Source organism: Hydractinia symbiolongicarpus, chromosome 3, assembly GCF_029227915.1.
Source record: "Hydractinia symbiolongicarpus strain clone_291-10 chromosome 3, HSymV2.1, whole genome shotgun sequence".
Taxonomy (NCBI): domain Eukaryota; kingdom Metazoa; phylum Cnidaria; class Hydrozoa; order Anthoathecata; family Hydractiniidae; genus Hydractinia; species Hydractinia symbiolongicarpus.
In genome coordinates, this window is record NC_079877.1 from 22,509,299 (window position 1) to 22,532,243 (window position 22,945).

Below are 22,945 nucleotides of genomic sequence, written 5' to 3' on the forward strand. Positions count from 1 at the left end.
TAGGTTTTTCGGTTACCGTGCTTATTTGTGCTGACTTCTGCACGTCCTATTTCCACGACCTTTCGGACCTTTTTAGATCAGGGAGCAGATTGTCCAAGCTAGCGCATTTTCGACTTGGGTTGTTTGGTCTACATCCCTGCCACTTTTGCAATCCACTGGCTGCTGAGTTTTAGCCAAGTGATGTCGTTTTGCCATTTCAGGAAGTAGCCAAAAAAGTCTTTTGCGAAAATATTATGTCTGGAATTGTAGTGACAATATAATTTAGTGAGAATATAATTTTCTTATGAATAATTTTCATCAGGAGAAGCCTGACTGTGCATCGAGATGATATTTAAAAAACAAACAAGGTTGCTAAACGTATATAAAGCCAAAATGGCGAAAATAAAACTTAAAATAAAAATAAGGCTACGATAATAACTGACAGAAAAGTAAATAAAGACAGTTTTTATGTTGAGTGAAACACCATGGTTCGAATTACAATTACAATCATTTTTTTTCTCTTTTGAAGTTAAAGTTTTATATGTTATCAAGATACTTACCCACTGTCATCTTTCGCCTAAAGACATTTATTTTCTCTCAAATAAAAGTTTCACTTTCTAATGAGCTTGGTTACACGTGAGCAGAATGTAATATGAGATGTTTTTAAGCTCCTGTTACACTAAGTCAATTTCCACAGAAAGTCGAGAATTTAACGACCGCCTTTTTTCATATTTTGGGAAAAATGTAAAAACGTATGAAGTAATGATAAACATTATTGTTTCATATAGTTTTAAATCCAACACTGCATCCCTCAGGTAACTCTACTAACGTTGACGAACTTCCATATTTGAAGCTTAAACATGCGGGATTCGCAATATCGGCGAGAATCCATGTCACAATGCTGGCTGTTTTTTTTACCCAAAGTTAAAATTTTTTAAAAAACTTGCTCTACTTGAACCTATCATAGCTTCAAGTAGAGCAAGATTTTTTAAAAACAGAGGTTTTTCTTGACACTAGACCCTAAGAACACCGTCGACTGCGCGCACAGGCCTCTAAAGGGTGTAATATGGCCTTTTGCAGCCTAATAAAGGTGTTAAAAACAAATCACGTGGTATCACTATCGGCCTAGTCCTTCCTCCGTTTGAAAACACTGGGACATTATTCGTAGTACTAACGTCAAACAAAGTATAACAAGTTAACTTCGAAACCAGCGAGATTAACCACAACGTCGTTATATCCCAGTTACTGCTTTATTTTTGATTCTTTGCTTCTAAGTTTTATCGAACCCTATGCCCCTTTTCGCTGACATATCAACTTTGTATAATATATTTACTCACATATAAATATTTACATATGTGGACCGAGAAGCACGTCTTATGTTCTCTAGTTATCCCAGCTAATATACTTCATTTATTGGTTTAAACCTTTATTTTTCACTTGTGATGGTTGAAATTAAAAGCAGCTAGCTAAGAAGTCACATAATTCTTGGACGTTTTTGTAATGGTAATGCTACATGCCGCTAGGTACATTTTTGAGTGGATTGTAGAAGTGTGAATGAACAGCTTTAACAATGTCAGCGCGTTGTGCCAAATATTTAATGTGCACAGCATGACAACCTGTATTGTGCAAGTTGTTAAGAACGTTGAGGTTAAGATTTGGAATTTGACAGTACTAAGAAATAATTGTTTCTGAACATATTTTATCTCGCATGTTTTCACAGTAAGATAACTTCAAAATCATGTTTTTCTTTCAATCCTAAGAATTATTCAACATCTGTAATTCTTATCGAGATTCTTTGACCACCAATAACATGTGGTAGATCTTGGTGAAAAACAACCTGTCATATGACGTAACGTATTTCTTATTCTTTGGACAATACAACGGAGGGTAAATGCAAACGTAATTTTAATTTGAAATAATTTATATTGGCGACAATTCTTATAGTTTGCTATTTTCAGGTAAGAGAGGTGTGTAAGAGGTGGTTGGAAGCATATTTCAGTTTTTCTAACTCTAAAAATTTAGGACTCAAATTATTTCATAATACATGTCCTTGGTTGCTGCTAAAGGTAAGTCTTATTTCATCCATGCAAAACATACGGAAAATTAGTTACGAAGAATGGCGAAGGATAAAAATCTGTCTAACTTAATTCCGTGACAAAGATCCCCACGATGCATACCAGCAGACTATTATGGTTACAGAATTTTGGATTCTGCCTACTTCTTTCGGATTTGCGTTTTTAGTGTGTGTCCGTTCGTAAAGTAAAAACCTACATACTTTGCAGGTAATATTGAATTAGCTGTCGATACGTGTTACCGAAATATTAAATTAGCTATCGACATATATCTATATTATAATGCCCATATACGTGTGTCCGTCCGTCTGTCTGTCACGCAAAATGGTAGCTTAGCTGCGCAATAACGAGAAGCACGCAATGCAGTATAAAAAGGACGGGCGAACCCGTGGATTTTCCACGGGCTAACGACTAGTTACTGTGTAATACGTTAAATTAATTCCACGCAAAAAGTGGTCCCTAAACATAAATATGAATGTAAACAGGAATATATTATCAAAAGATTTATCATTTTTGGTTTTTCATAATTTGATTAACATTAACTAAGGTGTACATGCAAATATATAAATTTTAAGTCTCAAATTTGTTTACAAATCTCTTTTTGGTATATTTACTTTGTTGTTGTTGATAGAATAACTAGTTGGCGTTTTTGATGGACCCTAAAAATAAAGTGACAGAAGATGTAACAAAAATCAAATATATAGAAATTATATTCAATACAGATGCGTAATGCTATCCTCAAAACAGTGCTCGACTATAACATTAAATCACAGGAGCCATATAACAAGGGTAATAAAGTAAACTGAGCTTTTACAGTACTCAGAGTTTCATGTATTCACTATACAATCCTCAGCTGTAAAATAAATTCAACTGATCTAAATTCCTATAAGTATAACAAAATTAATTGAGGCTGTAAAACGTGCAATAAAATCAGTAATTTACAATAAAAAAAGTGTCAAAATGTCATTATCAGTCTTTTGACTTATAATTGGCCAATAGATATTTGTTCATGTGGCGGCATTTTGAAACGATCTCCGACCTTTTGTTTAAAAGTTCGTCTTTATTTTCGTAACTAAGGATTTCCAATTTCTCTTGCAGACAAAGTGGACACGATTTGCTTTTGTTCGAATAACTTCTCACACGTTTTACGATCGACCAGTTTAACTCCGGCGTGATATTTTGGTCCTTTAACTGCCAGATGTAAGTGGACAGCGTGGTACTGTTCATGTACTTTTTATTGTTGAAAGATAATTTGTGCCCACCGTAGCGTTCTTTGAACTCTTTCTCAGTTAACCCGATGTAGGCCTTTTTTGGTTGGTTTTGAGCGGTGACTTCGCATTTGTAGATGACAGACTGAACTCTGCAATTTCCTTGTAGAGGGCACGTTCTTTTAACTCTGCAATTGCATGTTGGTGTATCGATTATTTGTTTTGAAGAAACTTTTTTATTATGTGAATTAATGATGGACTTGACGTTTTCTGTACAACTGTAGCTGACTTTAACGTTATTCTTATTGAAAACTTTTTGAAGGTTGTTTTCTTTTGTAAAGTGCTTCTTAATTAGTTTCAGAAAGGATCTCCCGACGTCGTTAACAACATTTTTATTGAAGGGTGGGTTAAACCATATCACGTTTCGTTTCCTATTTCTGCCTATCCGATTGGGTTCCTTTTTATTGAAGGACAAGTTCAGGTTTTTGTATCCGCTTTTTCGGAGGGCTTCTTCGTATTCCGGTTTGGCTTGGTCAAAAACTTGTTCGTTTGACGAATTTTTGACAAGCCTATCGTTGATTGATATTGGTAGTTGTTTCAAAATATTTTTTGGATGGTTAGATAAAATGTGGACGTATTGGAGCTGATCGTTTGGCTTTTTGTAGGGTTTGAAAGTTTCTGAATCTAAATCAAGTGTAATGTCGAGGAAGTCTACTCTTTTTAGGGTAGTTTGAATCTCGATGTCGAATCCGATCGTTTTGAAGGTTTCGATTATTTTTTTACGTTTGGTGTCTGTTGATCTACCTCTTGAGTTTCTTAATACTAATAATCCGTCATCACGGTATAAGCCGATGTCGTCTTTTCTCACGATTGAAGAGAGCTTTTGCAGAATAAGAATGCCAACTAACTCACAAATTTCGGCGTTAAAGTCAGCTACAGTTGTACAGAAAACGTCAAGTCCATCATTAATTCACATAATAAAAAAGTTTCTTCAAAACAAATAATCGATACACCAACATGCAATTGCAGAGTTAAAAGAACGTGCCCTCTACAAGGAAATTGCAGAGTTCAGTCTGTCATCTACAAATGCGAAGTCACCGCTCAAAACCAACCAAAAAAGGCCTACATCGGGTTAACTGAGAAAGAGTTCAAAGAACGCTACGGTGGGCACAAATTATCTTTCAACAATAAAAAGTACATGAACAGTACCACGCTGTCCACTTACATCTGGCAGTTAAAGGACCAAAATATCACGCCGGAGTTAAACTGGTCGATCGTAAAACGTGTGAGAAGTTATTCGAACAAAAGCAAATCGTGTCCACTTTGTCTGCAAGAGAAATTGGAAATCCTTAGTTACGAAAATAAAGACGAACTTTTAAACAAAAGGTCAGAGATCGTTTCAAAATGCCGCCACATGAACAAATATCTATTGGCCAATTATAAGTCAAAAGACTGATAATGACATTTTGACACTTTTTTTATTGTAAATTACTGATTTTATTGCACGTTTTACAGCCTCAATTAATTTTGTTATACTTATAGGAATTTAGATCAGTTGAATTTATTTTACAGCTGAGGATTGTATAGTGAATACATGAAACTCTGAGTACTGTAAAAGCTCAGTTTACTTTATTACCCTTGTTATAGAAATTATAGAAATATAACGCACAATTGTTTTATCTACACGTATCTTTATAAGCAGCTAATTAAAAAGCAACTGCACTAAAAATTTGTATGATTTCTAGCAACCTAAATATGAGCAGTATTGGATATAAGCAATTTAAAAATTACGTTATGTCAAATTAAAGGTAAAATAGGTTTAAAGATTTTGTCTTTCTCTAAGCAACTGTTTAACGAATCCAAGAAACAAGCCAAGTTGCTCATAAAAATATTAAGTGCAAGATTCTTAGCAGTAAAAAAACATAGCCAAGCGCTTATTTTTTTCTGATACTCAATATCGCAGTTGGAAAAAAATCATAAAAAAAATCGCAAATAATAATTTAATCAAATAAATGAAATATATATCGACTTTTAATGTTTAGAGGGAATTAATTTCCACGAATAATTATATTATAGAGTATTTCGCGGGTACTTAAATTTTCAAGTTTAGCCATAATCCCGCAAAATCTCTAAAATTTATACCGGCAAAAAATAAAGCATGGTTACATATGGTGACAATTTTAATAGTTCACTCACATTTCGATCTACAGTAGCACGTCTTGCATCCATCGCTGATATGATAACCATACGGACAATACTTGTTACAATACATCATTGTCTGACATTCTAGCAATAGATATGATTCACACAATATTAGATGAGAAAAAAATTAAATTTGGCATGATTTACATTCCCCGGACTGAACTCTCTTCTGGTAGAACAGTGTAATGATTACCTTAGATTTTTTTGTTTTAATACTTTAACGGAGCGTTATGGCTGTTAACATAGCTAACTTTATAATATTTACAGCTGCTAAATTACTAGTTTCCTACCCCTCTTTGGCTTTAGAATATGCAACTTACTTCGGGTCCTGCATTTACACAGCTCGCAGCCAAAAAAGTCGAGGGCGTTACCATAAGGACAATACTGGTGGCATAATGGCGACGTTTGTTTTGGACATGCTGAAATTGATGAATGCTGTAGGTTATCTCATAACTATAGTTCACCAAAGTTACAATAAAATCTTGATAACAAAGAATTATTCACAAAAGAGAGCTTACGTTTGGGTCGACAAACACATCTGTTGCATCCATTACTGTCACGAAGGTAGCCATATCGACAAGGAGAACATTTTACTTCCGGACACTCTAAAAATAGAATTATTAAATCAAGTTTACTTATTTAAAATATAAAATTTGTTAACTTTATGAATGCCCACTTAATGCCTTATAAGTCAAAAATATTTTTTTCCCAAATAATGCTAAATTTCTGTTTCACGGTATGGAAGAAAACGGAAACGGTACAAGCATGCGCGGTATATCATTTTCCAATTCGAAACGGTATACTCTTTCTGTTTTTAAAACTAAAATTTAAACTTTTTTCCCGCTTACGGTTTGTGCTAACCAATCAAATTAAACGGATGGCATTTTGTTTTAAGGGCGCAAAATTTTAAATCAGACATTTTTTTACACTTTGGATTGTTGTCAACTTCTTACCTGTGCTGCATTTACATCCACGACATCCATGTTTGTCCAGAGTGTTTGTAATTATATGACTGTATGGACAAGTGACACCCTCGCATGGTGGTGGACACACTGTAATGAAACAAATTCATTATTGTCAAAAAAAAGGAAGTAAAAGAAAACAATCCTCGGCCTCTCTGTAATTTTAAAAAATATTAAACAAATTTACAAATATTCAATACATGTTTCCCGAAATACATATTTTTTTTAAATTTTAGAATTTTGAAGCTTTGAGTTTAGGATCATATTCAACATCATTGAATTGGTGTGTGTACAAATTTTTAACGTAGCTAATCCGACATGTGAAAGTGCTGTTTTGGTGGTATTAATGTTATGGTCAAAATATTCTTAATTTTCTACTTGTAGTAATAAGCCTCGGTTGCAAGCAGTGTTAAGTTAGTACAAAATTAAAAAAACCTGTTGTAACAGGCTGTTTGCATGAATCTGAAGAGGTAACATTTTATCAAGTTTCGTGTAAGGATTTCAAAAAACACCGCCATTTTGTTTAAAAAATTTTTAGAAATAGCAGCAATACATCAGAAAAAACTGATTCGGGTGTATTACTGTAACCAACGATGACAACTTGTATAATTACATTGTTTTTAGAGAATAAGCAATGAAGATTAAAAAAATTTTTACCACTCCGTTTGACACTTTTTTTATGTTAAAACGTACGGAGAGAAATGATTTTTAAATCGTTTTTACGGTCACATAACTTAGTACCACCCAATGCGACATTATTTTCTGGGATAAATTTCACGTCAGAAATTGGAATAATTTTCTAAACTTTTTTTATTATATTCTTACGAGATTTTTGCTAGAAATCGGCTATGAATTTAAAGAAACAAACTGTAACCATACCGCATTTTCCGACAACTGTTCCAAAACCTTTCGAACAAACCAATCCAGTCTGACATCTCGTTAACAAATGACCTCCACATTCTTCCCCTTTCTTCTTTGCACACCTGTCGCAACACCCTCCATCATAGACCTCTAAATCAGAAGTCATATAATTTCATTTACCACCCGCTTGGAGGAAATAACCGTTGTAAAAAGCCCGCTTGGGCGGTGTTTTCTGCCATTTTAACACTCTGGGCGGGCGATGTCGCTTGCATTTTAGACGTCTACAAATGAAGATACGTAGCCATATAAAACAAATAAAAAGATCAATTTAAAATACCTTCACAGCCGGTTATATCAGGACATGGATAAAAGATACATTTCTTTACATCGACACAGCAGATCGAAGTGGTGAAAACAACACCGACAGTTAACAACAACCAACTTTTCATCTTTCAATCTTTCTTCGTTTAATGACCACTTTTAAAAACCCACTTTATTTATTGTAACAATTACTGCATATCTCAGCAAATTTCTGACGTCAATCAATCATTACGCACTATCAGTTAATGACGTCCTCATAAAAATTAATTATGAGTGTAAAAAAACTTCCGGTCTTAAGCAAAAGAAACTACTTCAAATTTGTTTGAAATTTAAACTTTGCAACGGTTTTGTATTCCATTTCTTACCATCGGTACTAAATCTTTCTTTTCTAGTTCATAGAAATAAAAAAAAAATGTTATTGTTACCACAAAGAAAAATGAATACAATGAACTCATGATATCTCTCGATACCAGTATCTGTACAACGACTGACTCGTTCTAAAAGTGTTTGAAAACAATGCTAAAATTAAAATATGTAAACAAAATAACAGAATAACAGACTCTGACGTCACGGTATTAATACAAACATTCATTAGCTTATTTACACTTTTTTATAAAAAATGAATTACAGTTAACTCCTGGTAACTCGAACCTCCAAGGGACCGAGAAAATTAGCTCAACTTAACGAACGTTTGTGTTAATAAAGTTTCCGGTCAGTCAAATTTAATCTAAGATGAGAATATAGTTGAGTAAAATCGATTTTTTCAAAAAAAAGACATGCAAGTCCCTTGTAAAATTGTATTTTCTTTGACAGACAACATTATCGATCTATATTACATCAGGAGTTAATAAAAACTAAAATATCTAGTCTCTGATTTCCTTTTCTCGAGTAAAAAGTTCGAGTTATCAAAAAAGGAGCGGATGAATGGGTCGAATTAACGAATGTTCGAGTTATCCAAGCTTTAAGTTTAAATGGAGTTTTTTATAAGAAGGTATTGACAAAAGTTCAAGGGAACCAAGAAAATGGTTTGAGATACTGAAAGTTCGAGTTATCCGGTGTTCCAGTTACTGGAAGTTAACCTTTTATTTTCAAATTTTTATTTCAACATACTAATTGAGAACATAACTTTTTTATGAGAAGCGCAACTGTTCATTTCGAAATCATAAATATTTGAGTTCGTAAATTGTCATTTGAAGTTCATAAGACGTAAAGAATCATCTCGAAATCGTAATAATATTGGGAAATTATTTTCTAAAAATTGTATTAAGCTTTATATTCGCTTGATATTTTCCTAAAATTGCAAAAATGAAATTTCGTTTTTGCTACTTTTTAGTTTTTATTTTAAATGACGTAATTAGGTCAGAAAAAACATGAAAGAAGTTATGAAACGAACCATGCCATGCACTCTTTTTAAACACAGTAAAATATCAAAATCAGCAAAAAAGGTTCTCACATTCAAAAGATTTTCTAGCGCAGCCCCAAGCACGGTGTGATTTTCTTAGTCAATATATAGGCCCTCCATTGTCTCCATTTTAAAATTATGTGACAAAAGAAATTTTTCACAAACTTGTCTCAACTTGTATCTGTTATATACTCAGCTTTTCTATCTTTAAAAAAGGAGGTGTGATGAGAGACTAATGTATTTGCTCTTATTTCAAATCCATTAGAAATCTTTGAGTGTAATATTTGTATAACTTATTTGCACAAAACATAAGTGCTCGAGTGAGAAAAATATCATACACGAGCAAATGAAACCTTTAAATAAACATTTTATGCAAAATATAGATTAAAGATCAAGTTATTGCGTTTCAAATTAGTTCCTTAAAGAAATAATTTAACTATGGATTGTAAAACACCCCTGTATGACTTACCATCAAATGTTTGGAAATATGCATTCGGAGTTTTGTTTGGAGTGATTTCTGTTTTTGGAACGGTGGAAAATTTCTTGGTGTTATTTACATTGTACAAATTTAAACCCTTGCATCGAATGTCAAATAGAATTTTGTCTTCTTTAGCCACATCTGATTTCCTGGCTTCATCCATTCTTGCACCAGTGTTTGTGGCACAGCTTTTAAAAGAAGAACTATCAACACACTGTAGACTGGAGATGCTTCGGCGTTTTTTGTCAACATTTTTTATAGGTGCATCCGTGTTCACACTTGGATTGATAAGCTACGATAGATACTTACATCTGACAAAGTTACAAGACTACAACATGACTATTCGGAAAAGTAACATTTTTATTTTCTTCTGTTGGTTCATACCTTTTTTAATACCTTTTTTAAAGGTAGTAGGTGAGACAGAAAGTTTATATTATGCAGCTGTCATCATCTTGCTTGTCATCTCTCTTACTGTTATGAGCGGTTGTTATATTTTGATCATATGGGCGCTGCATAAACATGGTAAACTACAGACTGATAAAATAATGACCAAAAAATCAAAAGGAAGACGGTTACGAGCTGGCAGAACTGTTGTAATTATTTTAAGTTGTTTCATGTTGATGGTTTTACCTGTCAATGTCCACTTGATGACATCTATCTTGGATAAAAACAAACCAAGAAGTGAAGTGGCAGTGGGATATATCATTCAAATGGCTTTGTGTTTGTTGAATAGCGTTGTTAATCCTATTATATACTACTTTAGAACGCCAAACTTGAAGTTGTGTTTAAAGAAGTTAGTTGGAATAGCACCGCGTGATAACACTTGGGAAGAAGGAAGCCAAATACATTATAAATCTACAAAAATTCGAGCAACAACAGAATTATAATGTTGTGTGTGTGAGAGAATCCATCAATGTAATCAAATATGTGAAAAATGCAAAAATGAAAACAAATGTAAAGATAAATAAATAATGTGAATAAATAAACAGAAATCCATGCTCGCCATTTTTAATATGTTGAGTTGTGAAATGTAAATATTTGTAATTCGTTTTCTCACAGCATAAAAAGAGATATATAAACAATTTGGTAACACAAAAAATATAATCGTAATTCTTCTGATTGAAACCTATGGAAAAACTTTCAATATTTGGGGAAAATAAATTACTAATTTTCAGCATGTGACTTTTTTTGCTTCTTCTTTCACTGTCATTTTGCAGAAATTGTAAAATGCAAAATACAATATCGAAAATTTTAAAGAAATTAGGACGGAGAGAGGAAGGTATAGAGCTCATGTTTACGTGTGTTTGACAACCAGTGAACAATAGGATTGATTATATAATTGTGAAAAACACATCCATTTGTTTTCAAATTGGTAGTTTAAAGGTTTTTTTGTATATATTATGTAACTAAAATAGCCCCATGATGCTGAAATATTTGAAATTTCATACCTCTAGATTGCCTGGAATGCTCGTTACATTTTAGAATTATACATCGAAAATGAGTTCACCTTTTTAGCGTTTAATATTTTTATGAGGAAACGGTCGCCTCCTCAACCCATCTCCCCTATCAACATTACATCCTCTTTTATGAGAACCAATGAAATCTGCTGACACAAGGCTCGCTGTTCTTTTTTTTTCGAACCTTTTCAACCTACACTACTTCAAAATTCAGCATCATTTTGTTCTTGTTATGCAAATTCCAACAATTGTGAACTGCGTCACAATCGCACCAATATGAATTTAATTTCTCACAAATTTTACATGAAAAACAGATCACGAGAGTTGCAAAATAATTCACATCCTATTGCTCTCTTTTTTTTCTCCAAATTTTAATCTCATGATGTTTTTGTGATGGAGCCAAAGGGTATGCCCAGCGGGCAAACAACATTTATTCAACGTTAATTCAACGTTGAATTCTGGTGGCGACGTCGCAACCCTAAATTCAACGTCTTTTCAACGTTGAAGGGCCCACTGGGATGTTTTTATTAAAACAGAATTTCAATTAAAAAAACCTGGAAAACTATTAAACGAACAATAACGCAAAATATGTACTGGAATCGAAATCTCAATTGTCTTAGTAACAAACCATCTTCTAATTACATACTATACAGCAAATACTTACTACCAAGAGAAAGACTAGTATTTTACAAACTTCATAAAAAAATAACAACATCCAATACTTTTGAACATATTCAAGTTCCAAGTAGTTCAATATTTTATCAGTTTTATGATTAAGGGTTTAATCATACCAGGTTAGTTACGGCTGGCTCGCTTTGTTGACATTTTTGTTTCATATAGTTTTTATAGCACTTCGATTGATTGGATATTTGAAAGGAATGTTGTAATTGGAAGTCACTTTAAAACGCTCTGTGAAACATAAACATCTTTCATGACCTTTTTAATCAGGCTTGCTCGCCTAAAACTGGTCTAGTTAGCAAGACCAAATCGCCTTAAAAGTAATGCACAGCAATCCTACATACCAAATGATTGTGGAGACTGGAATATTTTTAAATAGCAATGGCGGGTTTATTAGAAGCAGGAATAACAGAGATGCAGGGTAATAGAGTAATCGTACATAGTACATTGGATGCTTTTTTAAAAGAGCCAAACTTTTTGAAAACTACAGGAACTTTTTTCAGTGCACCATTGACAGAATTATTGGGTGGCCATGCAATAACAGGGATCCTTTTTAACAAATCCCCAAAAAAGAATTTCTAGTAACCCATATATTTTTGCGTAGTCTCGGAGAAGACGTTGAGACTTCTCGCAAAATCAAGACAAAAAGAAAATCTTAAACTTGTACCAAAATGATATAGCTGCGGTTAGCGACAGCGTCATGCGACTTTGCATGTGTTTTTGCACAAGCGGATGATTATTTTTTAGAATTTACCAAAAATTAATAATTTTTTTACATTAAAGACTTCGCTTAAACACGGTATCTAATCAGGCAAGAGTCAAATATTGACTTTTTCAAAGAAACGTTATTTCGATGTTTCGAGGGGAAGTGGTGATTTTAACCATGACGTTCATCAAAATACTGAAAATCGAAAAAAAATGAAAAGAAAATAACAAATGAATGCAAATGATAACAAATAAAATATAGCTAGTTACATTGCCGGCCACACACTCTAGCCTTATTACTATTTTACGACTTTTTATTATCAGGTTTAGGAGTATGATATGAAAATATTTTTGCAGATCATACTTTGATGTTCAAGTTTAAAAGTTTTAATTATTTTTAAAGAGGGTTTGTGTGGCCAGGCTGCACCAAGACTTCATATCGCGATGTTAAGCACAGGGGCACAAAGCAGCTGACTGGGTTTGATCCTTACATAAGGCTGTTCTTGTTACGGAGAAATTCTAGAGTTTTGTTTAGCCAAGCACTCCAGAAGAGCCCACTTTCCATTGTGGTCGCTAACTACATAAACATAAATCACTTTATATAACTATAGCTAGCTTTTACCTTGTAAGCAAACATATAACCTGGCTAGTTAGTTAAAAAGATATATACATTATTTTTCACATGAAAAGAGTCAACAACCACAACCGAATATTCTATTTTGCATCCAAAAATATCCGCGTGTTCCAAACAGGAACCGAGCCGACTGTTTCTTGCAAGTAACTTCAGCCTCTTTCTATTAGCTTCCAAGAAAGCAAAAGTCAGAATTCCTTGGCCGGCAGAAATCAATATAATCTCTTTATGTTAAAAACAGTCATTTTGCAGAAATTTTAACTGAAAAGTAAAATATTGACATTTTATAAAAAAAAGGGAATAGGGAGAGAGGAGAGCGATGGAAGGAGATAGCTTACGACTTCAGACCAATTGAAGCATCTAATTTTGAATAAGATACTAATGAACAACCGAACTATTGATTTCATAATTGTGCAAGTACACTAATACTGGTGTACTATATTTACAAATAGTATTTTGATTCAAAGCAATTATCCTCTTTACGTTGAAAATGGTCTGTTTATTACCTTCCTTACATTCTTTGAACGAAATCCGTAAATAAACGTATCTAGCACAGCGTTAAATACGATCAAAAAATAACACCATGGATCGATAAACGTTTCAGTGAAAGCTGTATCACCCACCGTGCCAGAATAAAAATGATTTACACCCGTTGGCAAGTAACAGAAAAGATAAGCTATCAAGGTAAGTCTGACAATTCTTGTTGCTTTCTTGTTGCGACAGTTTGACACAGTTTGATGACTCCGAAGGTACATTTCTATCTTCACTTGACAAAAGATCATCAGAGCTAACACAGCGACTCCATAAAAAGCTGCAGAAAGTTTATAAGCTTCATACAACTTATCATAACCATAGTTTGCTATCATTGCGAATGAGATACATACAATCCATATGGAAACTAGGATACGACACATTCTGTTTTTTCTGATCCTGGCAGCATGATTTAAAGGTTGGTGTACAGCTAGGTATATTTCTGCAGTTATGCAAGCAATCGCTGAAATGGATGTTGTAGCAAATATATGAGATGACACTGATCTTAGTTGCAGTACATTGCAATTCAATGTTGCATTGTAATACCCTGGCAGAAGCACTGCATTGATCGGAAGAAATGTTAAGCCGAGAAGTAAATCTGAAACCGATAAAAGTACATACAGGTTGTTTACTGAGCGTCGGATTGACTTGTTTATCTTAGTAGCCACGATAAACAACATGTTGACAATAATAACAACAACTACACATGCTATTGTGATCGCAGTGGCAACAACGAGATGAATTCTTGCTTGCGATGACGTAAGAATCTTATTTTGCCTAATTGGACATTGGATCACTTTCGTAGCATTATCCGCCATTCTGAAGTTAGCGAAAATAATCCAGTATAGAACATAAAGAATTTATTTCCCTTACTTAAAAGCAAGTAAACATTCATTCTAATTGGGACTGAGTTTTTTTCACTAACACTCTGAGCAGATGTTGTTCTGTGTTAGTAGTCTATTGTGTATTTAATATTATTATTTCTCTGAAATAGAATTTTTTTTAATATTAAAATTACGGGCTTGATGTAGAACAAATATATATTATTGTTTAAGTTAAATAACATATTAAATCAACTAATGTCACGAACTATGTTTTATTGAAGATGAATGGAATTGACTCACTGTGTGATTTTTTAAATATTTTTTATCAGATATTTGTGATCTGTAAACTTTGTTGACTCCACCCATCAAGTGCAGAACATAAAATTATTAAACGGCTACAGAAAGATTTCTATGTAAACATCTTAATTACATTATACTAACAAAATTAAATATACGATTAAAATTAATGAAAAGGACGTATTTATTATTAAAAATTATAAATCTTATGCTAAAGTATTTACCCTGAAAACACGCAACCAGTTTTTCAGAAACTAAAGCAAAATAGACGTTGGTTATGGAGAAACAACAAACATGGTGACAATAAAACATAAAATAAAATGTTCTTTTTACTTTATTATTTTCTTTTAAATCTGCTAACTAAACAACCTTGTTCCCATGTTAGGTTTTTCACAGTTGGACACACCCAGATGTAGAAAACTTAAAAAATTCCTGGGGATGAGAACACTAAAATTTTCGGATGTTATATGTAGTCGTCATTATCTCTTTATAGAAATACAGGTTTTAGATTTTAGATTTTATCAGTATATAAAGAAATTATTAGGGTGATGTTTCTTCGTTTATTTTTGTCACTCATCATCATCCGTGTAACACAAGCGGATGTTCATCTTCTTCTAGGAATCTACAACTCTATGATTAAAACGCAAACCTTCGAATATAAGACTAATTTGAAAAGAATACATACAATGACAATTTAAGAAAGACAAAAGTGGACCTTTGGAACGAGGTTGAGAAATAATTGTCAACCCTAACGTTAAGTAGTAGGTAATAAAAACTTATTTTTGAAAATGCAATGTTCGTTAAGTAATTCTTGAAAACTACATACGTTTAAGAGACCATCCAAAAAATTATGCACTGTCATCCAAAATTATGAGAAAACTCCTTGTTGATGTTTTTCTACACAGGCAAATTTCATGCAATGGTAAAATAAAATGCGTCTGGAGGGCGCCGAGGCGTAGTTTTTTAAAGGAAAAATTTACTTTCTTCACTTCTTTGTATTTTACGATGAAACTTAAGCTTTCAGCATTTAGTGTATTGAAACTTGCATCTCGGTAAAGATTTGTTATGAAAACCGGTGGCTATCATAAAAATTTCATAAAAAATCTTTCAAAAGATTAAAGGCTTGTTGGCAATGGCTACGTTATAGTTGTACTGGTGTTTTTCTTCTGTTGTAAACCCATTGAAAACCAATTTTAACTATGTGCCGTTGTCATGTCGAATTACGTGTCATCTCTGTTTGTACACCTTTGAGTACGCTCTTCAAGAGCTTGGCGTGAGTAGATTATCAAGTATTTGTATAACGAACGTTGGATGACCAACTTGAGAATGGAGGGGACAAAATGGCATTCGTGTTCCCATATAAGTGTCTTTTTTGAGAGAAAACGTGAATGGGAAATGGGAAGGTCTTCAATACCCTTACTGACACATGTTTAAATTGTTTACTTGCTCGTTCGGTTTATCTAAGTAATGCTTGTTCTTATTTTTGTCAGTTAGATACGTTACTAAAGCGTGAGAAATCATAAAAGTTATATTATATCTTCATGGAGAAACATATGGTGTTCAAGGGAATTATTTTATAGAGACAAATTATAATAACTCATGTGAAGTATAAAGTCTGTCTACCTAAACCTAATGTTTTCTTCTTATGAATAACCATCCTAGTCACTGTCTACGTTTTTCATTGTTCGACTTCTCCATTTACTTCACGCATGACATGAATATTAGCAGAGCGACAGGTTATGCTAAAGGTCCGTCTACACCGGCCGCAAATATTGTTTATTCTTTTGTTGTAACATTTCAGTTTTGTACACTTTTATGTTGATGTCTGCTTCCTAATTTCGTGAATTTCCAAAATCATTCAATTTTGTACCTCCTCCCCCTTTTCCCTATATAGCGGCATAAAAAAAAAGTTGGTGTCAATGATAGTTGTATAATCGGATGCCGGTATTTTAGCAGGTAGAACATGACATTATCAAAGTAGCTCTTACAATAACAAACATTTTTTGTCTCAATTATTAGTTTTTTCCAGATTTTATTACAGCTAAACTTCCAGGTTATCCAGAGTACCCGATATAATCCCCTCAAGCAATTCTCTCGACCCCAAGCACATCCACCCTATAAAATCACGTCTTTGAATTATTTATTCTTGTGCGGTAAAGCCTATCTCATATACGTGTTTCGTGAATGTTTTTAAAGAACTACAGCCTCGTTGACACAGGGAAAACAAATAAATAGTTCAATAAGCATCAATTAAACTTGTTGATACAACTAGTATAGAAATTCTACAATAACAGAAAAAAATTTTACATCCCCATTCATCTCCATAAATAGCTTTAATTCTTCACATAAACAAATCTTTTTTAAGTAAATTAGTTTCTCCGAATGCTTACATTTTCTTTCAAATAAAAATTCTCTAAAATATTACTTAAAAACGTGGTTTTAAAATTTAAAATCTCTAAATACGTAACTATAAAAAAGTAGGACAAAACTAATACATTGGTAAGATATTCAAAAAGTTTAACAAATAGTATAACGAGTTTTGCATGTTTCAAATATTATGGTTAGGCAAAAGAAGTGATTGTCTCGTTTATCCCAAATGTCATTGTAATAAAACTACATTTGAAACAAAATATCAACCAAATTTAAAAACTATTTATGGCTTTATGAACAAAATTATTGTATTTGTGTCAACTTTTGTTAAAATATTCAATGTACATAAAAGATATTTATATTTCTTTTTTGGACGCAAATTTAAAACAAAACTCGAAATTTTACTTATTTCAACCAACTTTCAAAATGTTTGCGCAAAGATTACAACGAATAAGACATCACACAGTCAAAACAATCTTAAAAATATCTACCAAGTATGGAACATACCACAACTATAATTATCCTCCTAAAGTTTCACATGGATTCTATAAATACTAAATGCTTCCCTATTTATCCTGTTTACATAAACAGAGCAGGACAAAATTGCAACTGGTAAAACCAAAAACACTAACCTTTTTTACAGAGTACTAAACCATCACACTTCGATACATCCCGATGAATTTATCTACTACTTTCACCTATCAACAGCCACAATTATTCAAAAAGACGCAAATCTCCTTACACCAACTACTTCCTGGTTGGATAAGCAATAAACAATAAAGAAGTTGTCGCTGCTAAAAACAACTCGAAAACAGTAAGGATTAATATTTCTCATGCCGCCATTAGATTTGTCGAATCCAATTGGCTAAATGAAAGAGGATTATAAAATAATTGCGTTATCATCCTTAAAAAATGCGATCAGGATTCCGCGCTGCTTGTTTCAAATCACTGAAACCATTTCTTTTTTGAAGAATTGACTTTTACCGTTCTCGCTTGCATCACAATGATCATCAACAATGTGTCGCCAGTTGATACCATTATTGAAATTACCCCTTTTTAAGTACTTTGTAAATTTTCAACGCGATTCTCAGTTGGGAGAAATGACCAATGATGTTGAGAAACGGAAGCGATTTGTCTCGTATCAGATTGGTTCTTCGAAAAATAAGATGAATTGTCTCGACAAGATTTGGAGTGAACAGTTTAAATACTTTGACATAAAAACCCTAGGTGTAACTTCAAATTTTTCTCGTTTTTTTATAAGAGCCAGGTGACCCAGATTCGGAATGGTTTTAGCCTGATTGGTTGAAACCGTGATATTTTGCAGACCAGAATATTTAAAAAGCAACATAATGTGCTCTCCCCTGTATGAGTAAAATTTTTAAATTTCATGGCTCCATTGGAAAAACTACTTGTAGCAACACATGGAGCTCGACGAGAGGATGAAAAAAAGGTCTAGCCTGTGAATGCTAAAAACAGTCTAAATTTAATGCTAATGACAGCAATTTTGTTATGATTATATTATTTTATGATTTGCCATCAGAAAGGTATTCCGTCACAAAAAATCTTAGTAAGATGACAAGTAAATTTGACGTACTTTTCAACCCCCTCCTTAAGTTTTATGCCATGGTACAAGTAGTTTTTAAAAGAGTCGCTTTCACTTGTAGAGGGGGAGTATATGGAGCTGCTTTGTATATTCTGCTCTGCAAAATATCACAGTGCTAACCAATCAGGCTGAAAAATCAGTTTAAATGTTGGTCACAAATAGTATAGCTTTTAGAAAACACAAATACTACCAGGCTTTTTTCCTGTACTACCTATATTTTTACACATTCTAATGCGAGTTGTAAAAAAATGGCAATTTTATCACACTTGTTGAAAGTATACAATTAACAAATACCTGAAAAAACTTGAGACAAAAGACAATGATTGCTGGAATAACTACCACACAGAACAACAACAACAACAATAATTATAATTGTGGTTGTAGAGACACCAGACAGTGATTAAATATAATTTGCAAGCGAGTTTCAAATGAATATGATTTAAGAGCAAGAAATGAAATTTGAGTTGTAATTTTTTTGTGACTTTCTCTTTTTGTCATATAGGAGCAGTATGTTCTAGCACAATGTATTATGATTCTAACAAGGGGTCAGTCATCAAAAACAAACAAATTTATCAAACATTGTGATGATAAGTGAATGGCGTTAAATCGATTTTTGTCACATTTTTTTCTAAATTTTAGGTGAAAGTGCTATACTTTAAATATTAATAACTTAAGGGGTATTATCTTCAATATTCAAACCTTATGGGTAACAAACAAAAGACTAAAAGTTTCAAATTCAAATATTTTTAAATTAATATGATGTCATTAAGTTACTATTTAGACCATGCCTAAATATTGCAAACTCATTTTCACACAACTTTTGGTCATGTAACTAAAGTTCCTAGATATAAATTCCTTATTGTATGTAACAAGAATATTGACACAAAAATATTTTATTTTATTTATGTGGACAGACTGAAGGTGTATTAATTTTACTACAGGTTTTGCTAAAATATATATGTAATATTTGCCTTTGGAGCAATTATGCTTAATCTGCTAGACATGTGGAAGTTTTTTTCTTGGAATATAATTTAGCTAGAAATTAAAAAAAAATAGTGGGCATAGCAATTTAGCTTTGGTTCATGCATGGAAGGCCTATTGATACAATCTGTTGCAATTCAATTCCAGCAAAAATATTTGAAAAAGTAAAAAGTACTGGATTTGGGGAAAGCATTTGAAACTTTGGTGGATATTGTCAGAAAAAAAAATGATGTTGACCACACGGTTAATTAAATGTTAGGAAATTGAAAAGAAGGTTTATGATAAAGTGTAGCCTGTACTAAATATATAGATTGACCTGATATGTAAATGATTATCAAATTATTTACATAACATTAGTAATAGTATTTTTCATATATCTATTAAAACATGACCTTGAAAGCTGTGCTGAACTTAGTACAACTTGCTCTTTATAATACATACTAGTCGTTGCCCGTGGAAAAATCCACGGGTTCGCCCGTCCTTTATATTTACCCGTCGCAACAAAGCGGATAAAAATATATCGCATTTGATATTCGTGTTTCCGTAACATCGTTTTCTAACTCAGCGGGGGGTCCGCGCAGAGACAGACAGACGACGGCTATTATTATAGAGATGTGCATATTTTACATGGCTAGCCTCACAGATATCGAGAGATATGCCATGGCATGGAGTATTTAATTATAATTTTGAGCTACGCAGACCCAATTAAGGTCCGTGCTCTACCAGACAACTCCCTCACATTCAACAGCCCTCACATTGTGCCATATTCCCAATCTCCCTCGCATTTCTTGGGTTAACCCAGGGCTATAGTAACATTCACTCGCCCATGTTGACATTGATGTATTACATTGATGTATTACATTTGCGTTACATTCACCATACTTAAAAAAAATACTGAACCATTCCGAGAAAAATTTATATTGCATTCCAAGCTCCTGTTTTATGCAATGGTTAAATAAGCCGATATGTGAACTCACCCGCATCGAGTGGGTGACCCCAGCAATCATAGTATCCTCGCCCGACTAAAAACTTATAGATAGAATCGCCGGCATCCAGCAGTTTCATCTACATTTAGAATAATACTTGGTGGAAGTTACGATTAGAAAGTCTAAAGTCATATAACGTATTTCATTTCTTACTCGCTTTATGACTTTGAAGAATACGTTTTAAATCTCTATAATAATACGCCAGTTCCGTGTGTCTGTAACAGGCAAAGTGGATGTGTTGTTTTTTCTAAAGAAACAGCCGCGGTAACATGTCACTTTTGCTAAACTTTTATTTTTATTCTGTCTTTTGTGTGCTTTTTGAAATTGATTTAAAATTTTTGTTTTAAAAAAGTCACGGTTAATTTATTTTATTGTTCTCATAAAAACCTTTGTGTAATTATGTAAACTTTATTACACAAAAGTCAATTTTTATTATTCCCTTAAGCACGTGTCTATTGTCTACTGTTATATGAAAAACATATTGGTTTTATTTATTCCCGGTTGAATGGAATTAACAACAAAACGTTTTGACGAAAAGAACAATGAATTTCGCTGTTTGGCTAAAACAAATCATGTGATAAATTAAAGTGATTTCATTAGTTAGGAATTTTATTGCATGCGAATTTAAATTTACTGTGACGGGAGCTTTGTTATAAATTGTTATATGAGTAAAGTCACAGCCAATTAACGTTGTTATTATAGTTGTCAATTTCGTTTAAAAGTTTTAATTGTTTGCCTCTTTAAAATGAAACTGACAACAAATGATTTTGTGATAAGAAACATAGAATAATTTTAAATGTTTTTGAGTGGATATCTCCACGAGATTTCGTTTAAAACGAACGAATAAAATAAATTTAAGTGGATTATTCCACGGGTTTAAATAACTAGTAGAATAATATTTTCATTGCACCCGCAAATTAAAAACAGATTACGAAATATTTCAATGGTGGCTATTCGTGATAAAGAACAATGAAGAAATTAAAATTTAATGCACATGGTTTAAAACAAAGGTAAATAGTGTTTCTTTTTTTCGCTACCCGAGATAGCATGGTTTCTATAATTATTAAATATATTTAAAATTAATAAATGTAATTTCGTGTTTTCATTCTCGCCCTTTCTCCCTGCGCAGATTGTCAAACTGAATTCGCTTCCTCTGTATTGACTGTGCATTGATGGAAGAATTACAAAATTCACGAAATGTGTGACAGCAAGATTTTGAGAAATACGGGAATGGTATTTTCCGCCAATCTAGAAGTCTTAAATTCCCAATTTTTCCCCTTGGTAGAAGGTCGCGTCTCAGGGAGTCTCTATTCTAAAAATTACACCCCCAAACATATCAGTAGGGTTGGCATCTCTGAATATGTCATTTTTATTATTTCATTTAACTAAAAAGGGCATACATTCCTGGTTTCATGGTGCCTGATGGACAACTTATTGCCTAAAATATACCAAACATACCTGCTCCTGGTAGATATGACAAAATCAAACAAATCAGCAAAACATTTGCATCTGGAAAACCATTTCGAGGTTATTTTTGAATCCAACACCTACAATAATAAAACTGATTATTTCACTCTCAGGTGCTAGATGGCTAGCTACTAAAAATTTTTAATCACCTTATTGGATTGGAATGTACCGCAGAGACGTGCGTCCTGAAAAAACTTGCCCAACGATTTGTTGAACCAGCATCGCGCCTTTGTCGCGTACGACATTTCCAAGAAATGGAGCATGTGGTAATGTTCTGCCCAGATTGCGAAAACGGCCTGTTTACAACCGGGACAGCCGGATTATGTCCGCATGGTCCGATTATGCTTTTTTTGCACTGGTTATGTCGTGGTGACCGGATTATGAACGCTGATATAATGGCTGGCAGGCAGGCTGTAATTGGCATTTTCTTCGAACTTTTGTGAATTAAACATTCTCTGGAAGATAGAACACCCCTGAAAACTAGACATGACGAAAGAAAAAAGTCTCGACGTAATTCTTAGTATAAACTACTCTTGTAGTAAATACATTTCAACATCAACTTTGAAGAAACTAAATTTCACGGAACCTAAATTATTCTTTTTTTGCGGGAATTAAGTTGGGTGAAAAGTTATTAAACTTTCGAATCATAAAATTTAGTATTTGCCACGAAATTTCGTTTCATTTGAGAACAACAACAACTTTGCCACCAGGGCTATTTGCTTGTCAGAAGTGGTGACGAAATATAATCGGCCCGATTATATTTGTTCTATAAGTCTCGAATAATATTTGACTGTCATACAAGTCGGCTTGCCCCGATTATGTGCGTTCTATATTAAGTGAGAAATAATATTACACTGTCGTATATAAACTGGTCTGCCCTGATTATGTTCCTTTTATAAGTGCCAAATAATATTTTTTGAGTAATAAGCC

At 33.1% G+C, this 22,945-nt stretch overlaps 4 protein-coding genes across 4 annotated transcripts; 1 reads left to right on the plus strand and 3 right to left on the minus strand.

The window, feature by feature from the left end:
* Positions 1-2,554: 2,554 nt before the first annotated feature.
* On the minus strand, positions 2,555-7,776 carry LOC130636233 (antistasin-like). Its single transcript, XM_057445889.1, has 7 exons — positions 7,622-7,776; positions 7,303-7,434; positions 6,415-6,513; positions 5,980-6,066; positions 5,782-5,880; positions 5,456-5,545; positions 2,555-2,710 (listed from the first exon to the last, which is right to left on the minus strand). The coding sequence occupies exons 1-7, from the start codon at positions 7,731-7,733 to the stop codon at positions 2,688-2,690; spliced, it is 642 nt and encodes a 213-aa protein (XP_057301872.1). The 5' UTR covers positions 7,734-7,776; the 3' UTR covers positions 2,555-2,687.
* LOC130636231 (uncharacterized) lies at positions 2,650-5,448 on the minus strand. The gene is made up of 2 exons (XM_057445888.1): positions 4,422-5,448; positions 2,650-4,059 (listed from the first exon to the last, which is right to left on the minus strand). The coding sequence occupies exons 1-2, from the start codon at positions 4,457-4,459 to the stop codon at positions 3,021-3,023; spliced, it is 1,077 nt and encodes a 358-aa protein (XP_057301871.1). The 5' UTR covers positions 4,460-5,448; the 3' UTR covers positions 2,650-3,020.
* A 1,294-nt stretch (positions 7,777-9,070) lies between the features above and the next one.
* On the plus strand, positions 9,071-11,418 carry LOC130636234 (cannabinoid receptor 2-like). The gene has a single exon (XM_057445890.1). It carries the CDS (start codon positions 9,446-9,448, stop codon positions 10,370-10,372), a length of 927 nt encoding a protein of 308 aa, XP_057301873.1. The 5' UTR covers positions 9,071-9,445; the 3' UTR covers positions 10,373-11,418.
* Positions 11,419-13,290: 1,872 nt separating this feature from the next.
* Positions 13,291-14,440, minus strand: LOC130636235 (tyramine receptor Ser-2-like). Its single transcript, XM_057445891.1, has one exon. The coding sequence runs from the start codon at positions 14,303-14,305 to the stop codon at positions 13,436-13,438; it is 870 nt and encodes a 289-aa protein (XP_057301874.1). The 5' UTR covers positions 14,306-14,440; the 3' UTR covers positions 13,291-13,435.
* Between the last annotated feature and the right edge of the window lie 8,505 nt (positions 14,441-22,945).

What these genes read in the sequence shown, in the direction of transcription:
- LOC130636233 (XM_057445889.1), bottom strand. Translation starts at nt 7,733, where the DNA reads ATGAAAAGTTGGTTGTTGTTAACTGTCGGTGTTGTTTTCACCACTTCG. An exon ending in TGGATGTAAATGCAGCACAG is followed by an intron (nt 6,067 to 6,414) that starts GTAAGAAGTTGA and finishes TTCTATTTTTAG; the next exon opens with AGTGTCCGGAAGTAAAATGT. An exon ending in ATGTGTTTGTCGACCCAAAC is followed by an intron (nt 5,881 to 5,979) that starts GTAAGCTCTCTT and finishes CATCAATTTCAG; the next exon opens with CATGTCCAAAACAAACGTCG.
- LOC130636235 (XM_057445891.1), bottom strand. Translation starts at nt 14,305, where the DNA reads ATGGCGGATAATGCTACGAAAGTGATCCAATGTCCAATTAGGCAAAAT.
- LOC130636231 (XM_057445888.1), bottom strand. Translation starts at nt 4,459, where the DNA reads ATGTACTTTTTATTGTTGAAAGATAATTTGTGCCCACC. An exon ending in AAAGATAATTTGTGCCCACC is followed by an intron (nt 4,060 to 4,421) that starts GTAGCGTTCTTT and finishes CTCAAGAGGTAG; the next exon opens with ATCAACAGACACCAAACGTA.
- LOC130636234 (XM_057445890.1), top strand. Translation starts at nt 9,446, where the DNA reads ATGGATTGTAAAACACCCCTGTATGACTTACCATCAAATGTTTGGAAA.